This window comes from Bombina bombina, chromosome 12, assembly GCF_027579735.1.
Source record: "Bombina bombina isolate aBomBom1 chromosome 12, aBomBom1.pri, whole genome shotgun sequence".
In the NCBI taxonomy this organism is placed as follows: Eukaryota; Metazoa; Chordata; class Amphibia; order Anura; family Bombinatoridae; genus Bombina; species Bombina bombina.
The window spans coordinates 40,330,375-40,349,192 of record NC_069510.1 but is presented as its reverse complement, the minus strand read 5'-3'; the positions used below and the strand labels follow the sequence as shown (position 1 = coordinate 40,349,192).

Below are 18,818 nucleotides of genomic sequence, written 5' to 3'. Positions count from 1 at the left end.
GCTTGTTCTATGGCGATTTACCACCCGGAAGCAGCCTCTTTTAGACCAGTGTGCTTTTCACAGAAGAAAACTTTCCTGAAGTATATCAGTCTGATCCCGCCAAGTAAGGTCAGTCCAGCCCCGAAATACCAGGCAATTCTCCTCTGAACAAGGAACATGACAACCCCAGACGATCGTTTCGGCCTTCTATGGGCCTCGTCAGTGAGGTGCAGCCACATTCCTCTAAGCACACTGGGCAAGGAGTCCACGTCTGGTTTCCCCCATCACCCATAGGGAGACTTCCCCAGGGTCATAATAATTTGCATACAAAGAGAGAAGCGCTCTACCAGGAACGAACAACAGCTCAGTGGCTTGTTCTATGGCGATTTACCACCCGGAAGCAGCCTCTTTTAGACCAGTGTGCTTTTCACAGAAGAAAACTTTCCTGAAGTATATCAGTCTGATCCCGCCAAGTAAGGTCAGTCCAGCCCCGAAATACCAGGCAATTCTCCTCTGAACAAGGAACATGACAACCCCAGACGATCGTTTCGGCCTTCTATGGGCCTCGTCAGTGAGGTGCAGCCACATTCCTCTAAGCACACTGGGCAAGGAGTCCACGTCTGGTTTCCCCCATCACCCATAGGGAGACTTCCCCAGGGTCATAATAATTTGCATACAAAGAGAGAAGCGCTCTACCAGGAATGAACAACAGCTCAGTGGCTTGTTCTATGGCGATTTACCACCCGGAAGCAGCCTCTTTTAGACCAGTGTGCTTTTCACAGAAGAAAACTTTCCTGAAGTATATCAGTCTGATCCCGCCAAGTAAGGTCAGTCCAGCCCCGAAATACCAGGCAATTCTCCTCTGAACAAGGAACATGACAACCCCAGACGATCGTTTCGGCCTTCTATGGGCCTCGTCAGTGAGGTGCAGCCACATTCCTCTAAGCACACTGGGCAAGGAGTCCACGTCTGGTTTCCCCCATCACCCATAGGGAGACTTCCCCAGGGTCATAATAATTTGCATACAAAGAGAGAAGCGCTCTACCAGGAACGAACAACAGCTCAGTGGCTTGTTCTATGGCGATTTACCACCCGGAAGCAGCCTCTTTTAGACCAGTGTGCTTTTCACAGAAGAAAACTTTCCTGAAGTATATCAGTCTGATCCCGCCAAGTAAGGTCAGTCCAGCCCCGAAATACCAGGCAATTCTCCTCTGAACAAGGAACATGACAACCCCAGACGATCGTTTCGGCCTTCTATGGGCCTCGTCAGTGAGGTGCAGCCACATTCCTCTAAGCACACTGGGCAAGGAGTCCACGTCTGGTTTCCCCCATCACCCATAGGGAGACTTCCCCAGGGTCATAATAATTTGCATACGAGATATGTTGCAACAGTGTGTTGTGGTGTACTTAGACGACATCCTCATGCACTCACGCACACTTGAGGCTCATCGTTCTGATGTTACACTGGTTCTTCAGAGACTACGTGAGACTCGAGAAATGTGAGTTCCATCAGACTCAAGTAACCTTCCTAGGTTATGTTATCTCCATTGCAGGGTTCTCCATGGATCCTGACAAGTTATCCGCAGTTCTGCAGTGGCCTCGCCCAGTTGGTCTTTGGTCTATTCAACGTTTTTTGGGGTTTGCCAATTACTATAGAAAGTTTATTAAAAACTTTTCTTCCTTGGTCAAACCTATCACAGACATGACCCGTAAAGAGAATGATCCACTCCATTGGTCACCTACTGCCATTAAGGCCTTTGATAGTCTTAAAGGGACAGTATACTGTAAAATAGTGTTTCCCTTAATGTGTTTACAATTGCTTTTTTTACCAACTGCAGAGTAAAAAATATATGAAAATTAGATTTTTAAGGTTTATTTGTTTATATTAAAGCTCTGATTTTGTGTTTTGAAGCCACAACCTAATAAAATTGGTTGAGCTTGTAGGTATAATCAGATCTCATTACTGTATCACATTGTGTCCATAAAACAATCACCAGTACTTGGAGAGAACAATTGAAAATCAATATTTTATTACCTTATCTCTGCTATAGCCCACTGGGAGTGTAATTTCTTCTGCTGGCTGTGTTTACAAAGCTTATCTATAGCTTGGACCTGCGGCCACAAACTTTCAGAATAGGTGGGGATACTACATGCTAAATCAACTATTTCAAATGCCAATATAAGGGTAAAGGAGCTACTTGTAAACAATTTAATACACTCCAGCAGGTAAAGTGGATCATTGGGAACAAATTAAAGGGGAGAATTTTTTTTTTTTTTTTGATTTTCAAAAATGTTTTATTGAAACAAAAATGTTATACAAGGTATTCAATAGTATTTTGTAACAATATACATTCATAGTTATTTTAACATTTATATCATCTAAAGTCTCTCAATTTTACCACACTGGTGACACACACTTTCCAAAACAGTGCTTGTTCCATATCTCTGGCAAAGTCTATTGGAGAGAACAACAAGTTAAATGAAATTGATCTAGCAACTTGTATAAATCTCTTTCCCACAATAGGGTAGAGAAAAGGGATTTTTAGACACAGTACATACTTGTTCTAGGAACACAAAGTGCCATTTATCTATAAAGGGGGGAGAAATTTTTTGAGTAAACTGTCCCTTTAAGACTGCCTTTGCTGCCGCTCCAGTTCTGGCTCATCCTAACCCTGTCATGCCTGTCGTTCTTGAGGTTGATGCGTCTGAGACTGGAGTAGGTGCCCTCTTGTCTCAACGCCCCACGCCTGACGGTTCCTTGCATCCGTGTGGTTTCTTCTCTAAGAAATTGTCTCCAGCGGAGTGCAATTATGAAATTGGCGACAGGGAATTACTGGCCATAATTTTGGCACTTAAGGAATGGAGGCATCTTCTCGAGGGAACTAGTGTGCCAGTGCTCATTCTTACTGACCACAAGAATTTAACTTATCTATCTGAAGCAAAACGTTTGTCTCCCCGACAGGCCAGATGGGCGCTATTTTTTGTCTCGGTTTAATTATGTGGTCTCCTACCTGCCTGGTAGTAAGAATGTTAGGGCTGATGCCCTCTCTCGACAATTTTCGCCTCTGTCTAAGGAGGAGTCTGTACCTACTCTTGTTATACCTCCTGACCATATTTTGGCTACCATACGTACTAATTTGACTTCTCCCTTGGGGGAGGAGATCCTGGCTGCACAAACCAATGCACCTCCTGAGAAACCTAGTGGTAAGTGTTTTGTTCCTGAGAATCTTCAAACTAAACTTTTGCACACTTACCACTATCCTAAAGCCGCAGGTCACCCAGGCAAGAACCAAAAGATTTGGTCTGTCACTCGACAATTCTGGTGGCCAGGTCTTTGTTCTGATGTTGCTGCGTATGTTGCCTCCTGCTCAGTTTGTGCACAAAATAAGACCCTCGAGCTCCCTGTTTCCAATGGCAATACTGTTATCCTTATGGTGGTTGACCGTTTTTCTAAAATGTCACATTGCATTCCCTTGATGAAGCTGCCTACCGCTCACGAGCTTGCTTCAATTTTTGCCCGGGAGGTCTTCCGTTTACATGGGTTACCCAAGGAGATAATGTCGGACCGGGGTAGCCAGTTTGTCTCCAGATTTTGGCATTCCTTCTGTGCTCAAATGGGGATCCAGCTTTCCTTCTCCTCGGCATATCACCCTCAATCCAATGGGGCTGCGGAACGGTCTAATCAAGCTCTGGAGCAGTTTCTCCGTTGCTATGTCTCAGATCACCACAATAATTGGTCTGAACTGTTACCTTGGGCAGAGTTTGCTCGTAATAGTGCTATTAAAGCTTCCTCCAAGGGCGAATTATAGGTTTCAACCATCCTTGTTGCCCGATTCATTCATGTCTCAGGGTATTCCGGCTTTGGAGGAGCATCTCCGGGAACTCGGTTCCACGTGGGTGCAGATTCAGGATTGCCTTCATCGTTCTATGCAGCGCCAAAAGTTCCAGGCTGATTGTAGGCATCTGCCCGCACCTTCCTACCAGGTTGGTGAGAGAGTTTGGCTGTCCTCCCACAACTTGAACCTTCGTGTGCCTTCCAATAACTTGGCTCCCCGTTATGTTGGTCCTTTTCGAATACTCCGACGGGTTAATCCTGTGGCCTACGCTCTTGACCTTCCTCCTGCTATGTGCATCTCCAATGTTTTTCATATCTCCCTCTTGAAACCATTGGCTTGTAAGCAGTTTACCACTGTGTTGCCTCGTCCCCGTCCTATCTTTGTTGACAACCATGAGGAGTATGAGGTCAGCAGCATTATTGACTCTCGTATGTCCAGGGGCTGTGTACAGTATTTGGTTCACTGGAGGGGCTACGGTGCGGAGGAACGTTCTTGGGTTCCCTCCTTTGATGTTCATGCTCCCGCCCTCCTCCGTGCCTTCCATGCCTGTTTCCCCAATAAGCCTTTTGTCCTCCCGCGGGGGAGGGGTCGTTGAGGGGGGGGTACTGTCATGGTTTTTCCCTGTTGTGTTTGCCATGCGCTGCTGGCAGCCATTTTACTCACCTCTCTTCCTGACTATGGTGCATTGTGGGGGATGCTGCTCACTTCCTGCACTTCCTTTTATGTCCAGACTGGTGTGCATCATCCATGTGAGACAGGATGCAGTCTCAGAATTGTGATGTCATCACTTATTATTTAAAGGGCCTCTGTTCAGTATGCTTTGCCTTTGCGTTGTCTCAGACCTGTTTGTGAGAGTTCCTGTGTATTACCTTGCTGTATGATGTCCCTCCTGGTTCCTGATCCCTGGCTTGTTCCTGACTTTGCTGTTTTCCTTGTTCCTGATTCCGGCTTGTCTGACTATTTGCTTTGGCTCCTGACTCGGTTCGTCTGACTACCAGCTCTGGTTTTGACTCCTGGCTTGTTATTTTACTTGTGGACTTTTTATTATTTTTTGCTATTAATAGGTGTGATTATTTTTGCACTTCTCGTCTCAGTCTGATTCCTGGCACACTGACAGGCGTCCCTTCAATTCCGATTGGCTGATAGAATACTATCAGCCAATCAGAATTAATGTAGGAAAAATCCTATTGGCTGATGCAATCAGCCAATCGGATTGACCTCACATTCTATTGGCTGTTCCAATCAGCCAATAGAATGCGAGGTCAATCCTATTGGCTGATTGGATCAGCCAATCGGATTGAACTTCTATCCGATTGGCTGATTACATCAGCCAATAGGAATTTTCCTACCTTAATTCCGATTGGCTGATAGGATCCTATCAGCCAATCGGAATTCAAGGGACGCCATCTTGGATGACGTCATTTAAAGGAACCCTTATTCTTCATTAGGACTTCGTTTGAAAAGGGAGTATGTCTCTGCGTCAGCTGAATTGAAGATGGACCCGCTCCTCTCCGGAAGGATGAAGATAGAAGATGCAGCCTGGATGAAGCCTTCTGCCGTCTGGAGGACCTCTTCTGCCCCGATCGGATGAAGACTTCTGCCGTATGGAGGACCACTTGTGCCCGTCTGGATGAAGACGGCTCAAGGTAGGGTGATCTTCAGGGGGTTAGTGTTAGGTTTTTTTAAGGGGGGATTGGGTGGGTTTTAGAGTAGGGGTGTGTGGGTGGTGGGTTGTAATGTTGGGGGGGTATTGTATCTTTTTTTACAGGTAAAAGAGCTGATTACTTTGGGGCAATGCCCCGCAAAAGGCCCTTTTAAGGGCTATTTGTAATTTAGTATAGGGTAGGGAAATTTTATTATTTTGGGGGGCTTTTTTATTTTATTAGGGAGATTAGATTAGGTGTAATTAGTTTAAAATTCTTGTAATTCTTTTTTTTTATCTGTAATTTAGTGGGGGTTTTTTCTTGTAATTTAGTTTTTTTGAATTTAATTGTAATTAATTGTAGGTAGTTTAGGTAATTAGTTTAATGATAGTGTAGTGTTAGGTGTAATTGTAACTTAGGTTAGGATTCATTTTACAGGTAATTTTTAACTTATTTTAGCTAGGTAGTTATTAAATAGTTAATAACTATTTAATAACTATTGTACCTAGTTAAAATAAATACAAAGTTGCCTGTAAAATAAATATAAATCCTAAGATAGCTACAATGTAACTATTAGTTATATTGTAGCTATCTTAGGGTTTATTTTATAGGTAAGTATTTAGTTTTAAATAGGATTAATTTATTTAATTATGTTAAATTAATTTCGTTTAATTTAAATTATATTTAAGTTAGGGGGGTGTTAGGGTTAGGGTTAGACTTAGGTTTAGGGGTTAATAACTTTATTATAGTGGTCGACGACGTTGGCGGTGGCAGATTAGGGGTTAATACATTTAATATAGTTGTGGCGACGTTGGGGGCGGCAGATTAGGGGTTAATAACTATAATGTAGGGTTCGGCGATATTAGGGGCAGCAGATTAGGTGTTCATTAGTATAATGTAGGTGGCGGCAGAGTCCGGAGCGGCAGATTAGGGATTAATAGTATAATGGAGGTGGTGACGATGTCAGGGGCGGCAGATTAGGGGTTAATAAGTGTAAGATTAGGGGTGTTTAGACTCGGGGGTTCATGTTAGGGTGTTAGGTGCAGGCATATTTTTTATTTCCCCATAGGAAACAATGGAGCTGCGTTAGGAGCTGAACGCTGCTTTTTTGCAGGTGTTAGTTTTTCTTCACCCATCTCAGCCCCATTGTTTCGTATGGGGAAATCTCGCACAAGCACGTTTTGACTGCTTACCGCTACCATAAGCAACACTGGTATCGAGGTGAGATGTGGAGCTAAATTTTGCTCAATGCTCACTTTCCTGAGGCTAACGCCGGCTTGCAGAAAACTCGTAATACCAGCGTTGTTTAAAGGGAGCGGTAAGAAAAAAAGGAGCGTTAGCACCGCACAGCCTTACCAACAAAACTCGTAATCTAGGCGAGAGTATTTTACCTCTAAGGAATTGGAGTCAGCAATTGTTAGTCCATACTTTCTAAAAGCACTTTTACATGTAGACTTAAAATTAATCCCTAAGGACTGTAAAAGGTTTAAAGTCGTGTATACAATTATAAGAGCCTGGCAATTATTATGCAAAAAAACGGGTATTGAATTTAATAAATCTAGTTATCTTGAAATTACGGGAAACCCACTTTTCTCACAATGTTTAAGGTTGGAAGTATTTTACAGATGGAAAAGATTGGGTTTGGTATATGCTGTACAAGCAATATAGGATTATCTGAGACAATAAAGTTATTTGAAGATTTAAGGAAAGAGTATAATATACCACCAAAAGATTTATTTGCATATTTACAATTTAGACATTTGTTAACCAAAACTAGGAAAGAACATAAAGTAGACTGGAATTGGAACCAAATAGAATCATGCCTTAGTTTATGCAGATCAGGGAATTATTCTATAAATAAGTGGTAGAGTTGGCTTTTGGATACAGAAGGTAAAGTAATGAGCAAGAATCTCCTTCTCAAGTGGCATCTGAAGGGTTTGTGTCTAGTAGAAGAAGAGATCATTAAAGACAGTATAATAAGCCATAGTAAAGCTTGTCGAGCGATTAACTTTAGGGGGACACACTTAAACATAATAAATCAGATTTATCTTACACCCTCACTTCTTCATAGATGGAGAGTAGATATCAGCAATAAATGTATTAAATGTTAGCATAAATCAGCTGAATTACTCCATTATCTGTGGGATTGTCCCAAGATAAACCAATTCTGGAGGAAGATAAATTATTGGTATCAAATATTCTCCATGAAAACTATAATCTACATCTTATGACGCTCATGTTTCTCCTCCCAAAAACAAAATAGATATAAGAACAAAGAACTTGTAAATTTTTCGATTTTATTAGGGAGGAATTTAATCCTTAAAAAATGAATCTCGAAAAAAATCCCTACTATAGCTGAATTTGTGAAAAGAATTTATAACGAGTTGATTCTGGAACAGTGTGCAGTAGATCTAGGCAAGGAGAATGAAATTAAATCTTTTTTTCAAATAATGGGAGGATAATAAATGGGAATGGGAGGTAATAAAATCCTTCTCAATAGGAATTCAAAAGATGATAACCTATCCCTTTCGACATTCTATTTATTTTCAAGAGGCAACATTAAGAGGGGATTTCCCCTTATTTTAGGTATATGGGAATGATGGGGGGAGGGAGTATGAGGAAGAAGGGGGAATCCAATTTTTATTTATTTATTTATTTTCTTTTTTTTCTCTTCTTTTTTTAATTTTTTTCTGTGGGATGGGGGAATTCGAAAAATTCAAAGAGTCCTTTTCAGTTTTGAAATGCAATGCCAAAGGAAAAGATTACTGTGTAGTCTTCCATATATGTTAGACTCTGTTAACTATTATTTTACGCAACTGGCATATTATTTACGGAAACATGATTTGTTTTTCTGTTTTTTTCCTTTGTTTATGACTGTATCTGGGCATGATAAATAAATGATAAAAAAAGAAATGCTTGTGCAATGATAAATGCCGACAGTGTATGCAGATCATGTCCACCCGCGTCTTAATAAATCGGCCCCTTGGACTTGCCGTGAGGAAGAAAAGCTCCTTAACCCCCAGACAACATAGAAATACTGGAAACCAAACCAGAACCAAATAAAATCTTTCCCTATAGAGAAAGAGATAAAAGTATAGAATTAGAAGTCATGTCAGCAGACATGGTACGTCACAGTCATTAAGGGGTTAAAACATTACTACATTTATTGCATAAGATTGCTGAAGGAAATAGCTTAGCATTTTACAATATAAACATTTAACAAAGATCCAGCTTCAAAGGCAGATTTAGTGACAGAATTAGAAGGTTCTATAACTGCAGAAAAACTAATAATTAAGCTAAATGCAGAAAACATAAAATTAAATGATAATATCCACATAAAAAGAGCTCTAGAAGAAAGGGAAACACTTACCCCCTCTGAAAGAAACTCTTAAAAACATACAATTTATTAAATCACAAATACAAAACAAGTAATGGAAAAGGGGGCAAAAAAGTGCACTCACTATCACACCGACCCATGCAGACCCAAAGGTCAGAGTACATAAAGAAGAAGGATGCAAGCTTGGTGATTAGCACAGTTGATGACCCGGGGTGAGCTGTACATATTCCAATGTTGGATATAACTGCAGAGGAGTGCTCTAAGTTTAGCACAGAAGGAACTCATGCTTTCTCTAATAATAATTATTATTATTATACTTTATTTATGAAGCGCCAACATATTCCGCAGCGCTGTCCATGGATACAATTCATTTAAATAAAACAATACAAGACTTGTAAAAAACAGGACAGAATTTACAAACACATACAGGAGGGATTGAGGGCCCTATTACCGTGGGAACTTACAATCTAGAAGGGTAGGAGGTTAAGAAACAGGAGGTGAGGACTGCAAGATTTGGAAAGATGTTAATACAGAGTTAGATGAGGGAAATGTTAGGTAAGTGAAGTTAATTTATTATTGAGTTGGGTGGTAGGCTTCCCTGAACAGAAAAGTCTTCAGGGAACATTTAAAGGAAGACAGATTAGGGCAAAGCCTGACAGCACGAGGGAGAGTGTTCCAGAGGGTAGGTGCTGCACGACAGAATTCCTGCAGTCTAGCATGAGAAGAGGTGATAGTTGCGGATGCAAGGAGCAGGTCATTGTTGGATCTTAGTGGATGGGCTGGAGTATACTTGTGTATTAGAGAGGATAGGTAGAGGGGAGCAGCTTTGGTGAGAGCTTTGTATGTAAGAGTGAGAATTTTGAATTTAATTCTGCTGTGAATTGGGAGCCAATGAAGGGACTCGCAGAGAGGTGCAGCAGATGCAGATCGACGGGAAAGGCGGAACAGGCTGGCGGAGGCATTTAGGATGGATTGAAGGAGGGAGAGGCGGGAAAGAGGAAGGCCAGCGAGTAGGTTATTGCAGTAGTCGAGTCGGGAGATAACAAGGGAGTGGATTATATGCTTTGCGGTGTCAGTGCTCAGAAAACGGCGAATTTTGGAAATATTGCGTAGATGGTTGCGGCAGGATGTAGAAAGCGATTGGATATGGGGGATGAAGGATAGATTTGAGTCAAGTGTGACTCCGAGGCAGCGGACTTGGGGCGATGGGGAAATGGTGATGCCGTCAACAGGGATAGAGAAGTCAGAAGTTGGCGTAGAACTTGAGGGGGGATAAGAAGGAGCTCAGTCTTGGACATGTTAATCTTTAGGTGGTGAGAAGGCATCCAGGAAGAAATACAAGATAAGCAGTCGCTGACATGAGAAAGGACAGAGGGAGAGAGAGCAGGGGTGGAGAGGTAGATCTGGGTGTCATCAGCATAGAGGTGATATTTGAAGCCATAACTGTTGATAAGTTTACCCAGCGAAGAAGTATAGATGGAGAAGAGTAGAGGACCCAGAACAGATCCTTGAGGTACTCCAACAGACAGAGACATAGGAGAGGAGGAGTCGCCGGCAAGTGACACAGAAAAAGACCTGTGGGAAAGATAGGAGTGAATCCAGGAAAGAGCAGTGTCACAGAGGCCAAAAGATAATAGCCTGGGCTGTGTGACTTGCTCTAAGGGTAGCGTTATTTGAACTCTTAGGGCTAGATAATGAGTTGAGTGCTTGTGATGGAACTTACCATCACTGGGGCCTCTGGGGGGGAGTGTGGGCATGCCTCCTGCCCACTGATTATGGCCCATGGAAGAGACCAGGGCTTTTGCCCTATATGCCAGGGACAGGGCATGGAAGGGAGCCCGGACTGGAGACCCACTTACTGGCCGGGGGTGATTAGCGGGGAGATGCGGCCAGGCAGTACTCAGGCGGGAGGAGCATCTGCGGGAACAACCGCACAAAGAGTGGACCACCATGTTGAGTAGGCTGGTCCGGGAAGAGATGCGGCTGGATGAGAGCTACAGAACCCTTCGCTGGTATGTAGCCCAACTGTGCCCCTGGACAGCGGACGACAGCCTGACAGAAGGCTTTCGCTATGGCGGATTGGGGCTGTTGTATGGAAAGCTGTCCGCTGACCCTGACTTTGGGAGCAACCTGGAGTGGCGGTGGGAGGAAATCATGGATTACAGAGACAGGCTGCTGGGCATTTCAGAAGTGTTCTGGGCTCAGGAAAATTTGGAAGCTCTGGCAATTCAGGAATGGGAGCTGGAGATCACCTACCGATGGCTGCTAGACTCTGCTCAGCAGCCAGACAAGGCTCCCTTTGTCTGGGATTATCGGGAAGTACCAGCTGACAGCTCTGAAGTCCTGGTTGAAGTGTCAGCAATAGGGCTGAGTGACAATTTGCTCTGCCCCCCCGGTACCCCCAGCTACAGAAGAAGAGCTCCTATTGCGAATGCAGCAAATATTGGCCCATCTCGACGAACCTGTTTCTGCACAGGGCAAGATGGGATGGAGGGATGCAGCTGCCCAGCAGTTGGTCGGGGTCCCTGGGATGGGGAAATCATCTCATTCCTCCAATCACGCTCGATCACGTTTAAAATGTGACCCCATAGACTTCAATGGATCCTCCTTTTCATGCCAACAGTTTAACAGCCACAGTTTACATAACCTCAATCACAACTACATATTAATATATATTTATATGAATGTATACATATATATATACAATATATTTATGTGTTCAAATGCGGCCACATTTACTGTCTGCTTATAAGTAATTTTTGGTTGCGCATTTTTGCCCCAACGTGAGTGCATGGGAGCATTGCGCTCCAACTGTAATCTAGCCCTTAGCATTGGAAGTGACCTTGTGGCAGAATTGTCTTCAAGACCTGCAGATGAAGTGTTAAAAGGCATTGATGGCATCGCTCTCTGCTTGGTAATTCTGTTTTCTGCCCTGATGTTCTTGTTTCTGCTCTGCCCTCTTGGTTTTGACCTCAGCTTGTGTCTTGCTGACATCTGGAACTGTATTTTGGATCTCCTTTTTGCATGCTTCTTCTGCTTTGATGTCAGGTTATTGCTGATAATACTGGTTCCTTTGTCTGTTCCTCAACCAATCTCCTGCCTTCTTTCTAAACTTTTTCATACTTCCCTGACTTTTGACTGAAGTTTATCTCCTGCAATATCTTATCTAGCGAATCTACTAAATACCTTATACAATCCTAACTCAGCCTATGGGGTCCATTTATCATTGTGGAATGGACATGATCCGCTATAGCTGCTGGTGAAATGCCGCCCCCTGCAGATTTGCGGCCAATCGGCCGCTAGCAGGGGGTCAGCCCGATCATACATGATTGGGCGGATTGCTATACGCCGCCTTTAAAGGCAGCGTATGAGTTAAGGAGCAGCGGCCCTTGTTAAATAGACCCCTTTGAGTCATCCTCATAGACAGATATTTACTACTAAGCATTAAAGGGACAGTCTACTCCAAAATTTGTATTACCCATTCTCCAGTTTTGCATACCCAACACTTTTTACTTCTGTGATTACCTTGTATCATAGAGGCCTATTTATCATAGGTCTTGCAGGCCTGATCCGACAGTGCGGCTCAGGTCTGCAAGACCTTGCTGAATGCGGAGAGCAATACGCTCTCCGTATTCAGCATTGCACCAGCAGCTCACAAGAGCTGCTGGTGCAACGCCGCCCCCTACAGACTCGCGGCCGCCAGCAGGGGGTTGTCAATCGTACTCGATCGGGTTGAATTCCGGCGATTCCTGTCCGCCTCATCAGAGTAGGCATACAGAGTTATGTAGCAGCGGTTTTTGTGACCGCTGCTTCATAACTGCTGTTTCTGGCGAGTCCGGCATCTTTATCTCAGTTCATTTGACAGACTTGCATTTTAGCTAGTCAGTGCTGACTCCACTGGAGTGAGCACAATGATATCTTATTGGCACGCATGAACTAGCACTGTCTAACTGTGTAAAAATGTCAAAATGCACAGTTTAGAAATCAGTTTGAACCTACCTAGGTTTAGTTTTCAGCAAAAAATACCAAAAAAACAAAGCAACTTTGATGATAAAAGTAAATTGGAACGTTGTTTAAAATTGCATGCCCTATCTGACTCATAAAAGTTTACTTTTGACTAGACTGTCTCTTTAAAACCAACCTTCACAGATTAGGCTTGATTAATATATAAAGATAATACAGAGACTGACAATTACCTGCATTTCCTCCTTTAAATGATCCCAAATGTAAAGTGTAGTTCTGAGACTCTCCAGTAATGCTGAAATTTGTATACAGGGCATGAGCTGTAATATTATCAAAATCTGCAAGATCAACGCGTAGCTCAAATGTACCTTCAATGACAGAATGGGAAGAATAACACTCAGAACTGGAAAATGAATTCAAACATTTCTAGGCAATTAGTGTCATTTCCAGGGTCATATACGTTGTCAATGAGTCATCAAAAGGCTTAGGAACAATGTCCTTCAGCTTCCAAGATTCTTTAAAATAATCCATTATTTAGCTTAACATGGGTCCAATTCAGCAAACAGCAACGTTTCAGGCTACAACTTGCCCTTACTCATGCTTCATAGCATGTTGTAGCCCGAAACGTTGCTGTTTGCTGTATTGGTCCCATGTTTTGCTGAATAAAGGTCTATATTAAAGAATCTTGGAAGCTGAAGGACATTGTTCGGGGTTTGGTAAACCACCTCTGTTTGCTCATAATAAGTGCTGTGCCCGGCTAACACATTACTCTCATTCCTTATAATCGTTTCACACCAAAATACTAAAATTCAATCTAATTGTGGAGAAAAGTAGATTTGTAAGGAAAAGGAAAATGTAGAGTTTGAGGAATTAGTTAAAAAAGAGCATATTTGTTGTCTGTATGGGGGAAAGGTATGGGGGCCCCAGAAGTTGCAATTATTAAAAGGGACATGAAACCAAAACTTTTTCTTTCATGATTCAGGTAGAGCAAACATTTTTAAACAACATTCCAATTTACTTCTATTATCTAAATTAGCTTCATTCTCTATGTATCCTTTGTTGAAAATCATATGTAGATAGGTTCAGGAGCTTAGAGCTAGCTGCTGATTGGTGGCAGAACTTGTATGCCCATTTTCAGTGGCTTACAAATGTGTTCAGCTATCTCCCAAGAGTGCATTGCTGCTTCTTCAATAAAAGATACCATGAAAAATTAAAAACAGAAGTAAATTGCAAATTGTTTAAGAATGTATAATCTATCTGAATCATGAAAGAAAATTTTTGGGGTTTCATGTCCCTTTAACATAGAGGATTAGCCAAGATTTTCATCAAAATAAACAATTATGCTGAGACCTTGTTATGATATAAAATAGATCAGGTAATATCCAGTGCAACTTGTTTGGGACCTGAATGCATTTATTCAAGTAAGAAATTGCATCAACCACATTATCCAATCAGATGAAAAGATGGACACAGTTTTTACCTCCTAAAACTGCCTAATTAAGTCATACGGGAGATAAAATATGTAGCTGCTGAAAAAGGATCTCTAGTACCATTATAGCCTCCCTCATATAAAACAACAGTCATCAGATACTTTCATTGTTATGTTACTGTGCATACTAATGCTATTACATGGGACCATAATTGGGGATCTATATTACATAGCTGCTGTAGTGCTAGGTCTTCTTAAAGGGACAGTCTACTCCAAAAAAAAATATTGTTTAAAAAGATAGATAGTTAGATGGATAGATGGTGTAATGAAATATACTAAAATGGGACTAGATCAATACTTTTGGTTGTTTACTTTAAACGCATGTATAGTTTATGGGGTCAATTTTACTATAGCAGATAGGAGTTACCCCTTTGCATCATTTTAGAACATGGCATATATAGCTGCAGATAAAAACCTTGAAATGATCAAACATAATGCAAAATATATATACGTGTGTTTTTAGCTGAATCAGCGGATGCCAATTAACAAATTTTAGTTTATTTGCTACAGATTTTTGAGGAACGTGATAATATTTTTTTTTTTTTTTTTTTTTTTTTTTTTCAAAAGAGCTTTATTGAAGAGAAAGAAAAAATAACAGGTAACAATAAGCTGCAAAGATCATATACTCAAAAAAGAAATACATTCATATGTGTCACATCAGCTTTAGATTAACATCTATTACAATCTCCAATCATGAGCATAAACGTACGGCCTTCCCAACTCTCATGGTGGGAAAACCTAACAAATAAAAATTTTCAAACATTTTCTTGTTGTTAAGATCAAATATAGAAAATATACAGCTTTCAGGGAAGGGGTAGAGAGGTAAACCAATAAGAGAACTTAGGAACCCTTGATTCATGGGATCCCAAAGTGTGAAGAGGGTAGAAAAGGAAAGAGGGAGAGAGAAAAAAAAAAAAAAAAAAAAAAAAAAGGGGTGGGGTGGGGGGGGGGGAGGGAAAGGGGGACTGGGATAGGATGTATCCAATGCTACAGTACCACAGGCGTTCCGTGATTATATGGTTCCACGCCAGAGAGCTAAGATAAACTCATATTTGTCCAACTTATGGTTCTTCAGGTAAAAATATCTTTCCATAAGAAGCATCTCTTCCACCTGTGAGTACCACTCACCCATTGTAGGGCGACTTTGTGATTTCCATTTTTTGGGTATTAATTTCTTGGCGCTAGTTATCATGATTAACATAAGTGTCAGATGGGCCTGGCTTTGAGCCTTTGGTAACTCTAAGAAGAGTAAGAACTCAGGAGTATTCGGGATCGAAATGCTCAGGACCCCTGAAATTTTAGTCCTAACTTCCCTCCAAAAAAGTTCAAGGGCCGGGCAAGACCACCAGATGTGAATTAAGGAACCATGACCTCCACATCCTCTCCAGCACAAAGGGCTAACAGTTGGGAATATTTTATTCAGCCTAGTAGGGGTCAGATACCACCTACTCAAAAACTTTATTTGAGTCTCTTGTATGTTTGCAGAGACGGAGGATCTCTTAACCAGCCTGAATGCCCTAAGCCAGGATTCAGAGACCGGGTCTAAACCCAGATCTTCGCTCCATTTCTTTATATAGGACGGAAGTATATCTGTTCCCTGCTGAACAACCAATCTGTACAACAGAGAAATCAAGTGCTGCGGAACGTTTTCCGCTACACACAACCCCTCAAATGGAGTGAGTGTCCTTCCCAGGTCTTGTCTGTGTTTATGCCTAGTGATAAAATGTAACAACTGGCTGTAGTGCAGCCAAGAGGTAAATAACATGGGTTGCTTTTCTTGGAGAGTGGATTGCGGGACCACCCTCCCTTCAGCTATAGCTCCGTATATGGATCCTGCCTTCATTTTATAGGGTTTAATTCTGTTGTGACCCATCTTACAGTACGGGAGCTCAGGGTGTTCAAAAATTGGTGTTAGTGGGGAGTGTGGTGTGGAAATATGTGTAGATGTGGCGACGATTGCGTCCCAGTTAGTCAAGATTTCCTCCGTTAGGTGGTAATGTAAAACCTTTTTAGGGCGTTGAGAAGGAGGAAGCCAAGCCAGTGAGCCCATATTGTGTATTTTAAAGATCTGCCTGTCTAGGGTGATCCAAGCTTTATGCTCCGAGTTCTGGGCCCACTCGACCACTCTCTGAAGGCCGATCGCTCTCTTATATGATGATAGTTCTGGGAGACCCAGTCCGCCTCTATCCCTGGGGAGATACATAGTGCGTTTAGTGATCCTAGGCCTAGTGCTAGCCCAAATTAATTGCTCAAGTAATCTCTGCATCTGATTTAAATACCCCCTGGGAAGTGCGATCGGCAGGGTTTGAAGGAGATATAGAATTCGGGGCAAGATATTCATCTTAACGACCCCTATTCTTCCAAGCCATGATATGTATTTGTTCTTCCAAGAGGAGAGATCAGCTGCAATAGCACTTCTCAGTGGGGTATAGTTGTATTTAAAGAGGTCTGCCGGGTCAGGTGTCAAGTTTATACCGAGGTATTTTATACTGTTATTTGCTAGGGGAAGCTCAAAATCTTGGTGTAAAATTTGTATAATTTGGGGGTCTGTATTAATATTGAGTAGCTCAGATTTATTTAAATTGAGCAAAAAATTTGAAGCCCTCCCGAACGCTCTAATTTCGTTCAGGAGCTCAGGAATGGAATCTGCTGCGTTAGTCAGTGTATAGGACATCATCCGCATAAAGCGCCTGTTTGTATTCCTCGGTACCTACCCTAATGCCTGAGATAAGCTGGTTAGAGCGGACTTTATGGGCCAGGACTTCTATTGACAACGCGAACAGTAACGGCGACAGAGGACAGCCCTGTCTGGTGCCGTTGCTGATGTCAAATGTATCTGATAGAGTGCCGTTGATTCTAATTTTCGCGTTGGGGTTAGAGTACAGCGCAAAGATTGTATGTAGGAATGTTTGTCCAAACCCCATTTTTTCCAGAACCCGACGCAGAAAAAGCCAGCTAACCCTATCAAAGGCCTTCTCTGCGTCGGTGGAAAAGAGTACTGATGGGGTACCTGTAAACCTGGCATGATTGATCAGTTGTGTGACCTTTATCGTGTTGTCCCTGGCTTCACGTCCAGGGACAAAACCCACCTGGTCATTGTCAATTAGTTCGGGAAGGTATTTGTTAATTCTATTCGCCAGAATTTTTGCCAGTAACTTCATGTCTGCATTTATTAAAGAGATGGGTCTAAAATGACCGGGGGAGTCTGCAGCTTTGCCTGGTTTGGGTAGGACTGTTACATGAGCTTCCAAGAGTACCCGGGACAGTACGGGGTTATCCCGGAGACCATTAAACAAATCCAGTAGGGGACTTGCCAATACCATTTTAAATTTTTTATAGTATGCTGAGGAGAACCCATCTGGGCCTGGGCTTTTACCTCCGGGGCAATTTTTTATAGCGTTGAGGAGTTCTTCCAATGTTATTGGAGAGTCCAAACACTCTGAAGCGTCCTTAGACAAAACGGGGAGGTCAATGTCTTCCAAATAGGAAGTGAGAAAGGTCTCTTGCTGGGATATCTCATCTGCAGAGGAGAGTGTTGCTGACTGATCATGTATATTATATAGAGCATGATAGTATCTTTGAAACTCGGAAGCAATTTGAGCACTGCTATGTAAAGTGCGGCCGTCCGACGTTTTAATATAATGAATGTAAGACTGAAGCCGACGTTTTTTGAGGGTCTTGGCTAAAATTTTGCCCGGCTTGTTTCCCCCTTGGTAGTAATGTTGCTTTAGGTGGAGGGCCATTTTTTGGTGAGCTTCGTTTAAGTGTTTTTGGAATTCTAGTCTTACTTCTTTTAATTGAGTAATAGTGTCATTGCATGAGGGATCTGCTTTATGTTTCTTCTCCAGTAAGCTTATTCTGGACTGTAGGTCACTATATTTAATTCTGTACTGTCTGTTAAGAAATGCCTTATGTTTAATTAGTGCTCCTCTGATAACGGCCTTGTGCGCCTCCCAGATTGTAGTCTTAGATGATGACGGGTATGTATTAAGGTTAAAATATTCCTGCAAAGTTTTGTTAATATCATTAAAGACTAGGGGGTTATCAAGGATAGTTTCGTCTAACCTCCATGTTTGTTGTGTGATGGGAATATCTGGCCAAAGTATGGAGCAAGTGACTGGAGCATGATCGGACCAGGTTATGTGTCCTATGGTACAATGATGGGTGAGCGAGAGGCCACAGGAATCGGTATAGATGTGATCAATTCTAGAGTAGCTATTGTGGGGTATCGAATAAAAAGAATAGTCCCTAGAAGTAGGATGGAGTGTGCGCCAAACATCATGTAGAGTCGCTTTTTTTAGAGTGTCATTTACCTGGTTGATTGTGGATAAAGGTGTACACGTGGTATCTCGTGAGGTGTCTACTAGTGGGTCAGCAACCAAGTTAAAGTCCCCAGCTAGATATATAATTCCACGTGAATGTTCCAGCAGTAGATCAGAGATCCTGTTCATAAAGGGCGCTTGGCCCTGGCTAGGTGAGTAGATAGAGGCTAGTGTAATATAGTGTCCATATAGTGTACCCACAACTATAGCATATCTTCCGTCTGGGTCTTTTACGGTATGAGTTGTGAT

At 42.2% G+C, this 18,818-nt stretch overlaps 1 protein-coding gene across 2 annotated transcripts in view; it reads right to left on the bottom strand.

Moving 5' to 3' along the window:
* LOC128642607 (ficolin-1-B) overlaps positions 1-18,818 on the bottom strand; it is a 97,241-nt gene that overhangs the window by 46,433 nt on the left and 31,990 nt on the right. Inside the window, exon 7 of one of the 2 annotated variants that reach the window (XM_053695377.1) lies at positions 12,992-13,126. The exons of the other annotated variant lie outside the window; for it this stretch is intronic. Within the exon in view, the coding sequence (XP_053551352.1) occupies positions 12,992-13,126 (135 nt within the window). The remainder of the gene's footprint in view (positions 1-12,991; positions 13,127-18,818) is intronic. 2 annotated transcript variants of the gene reach the window in all.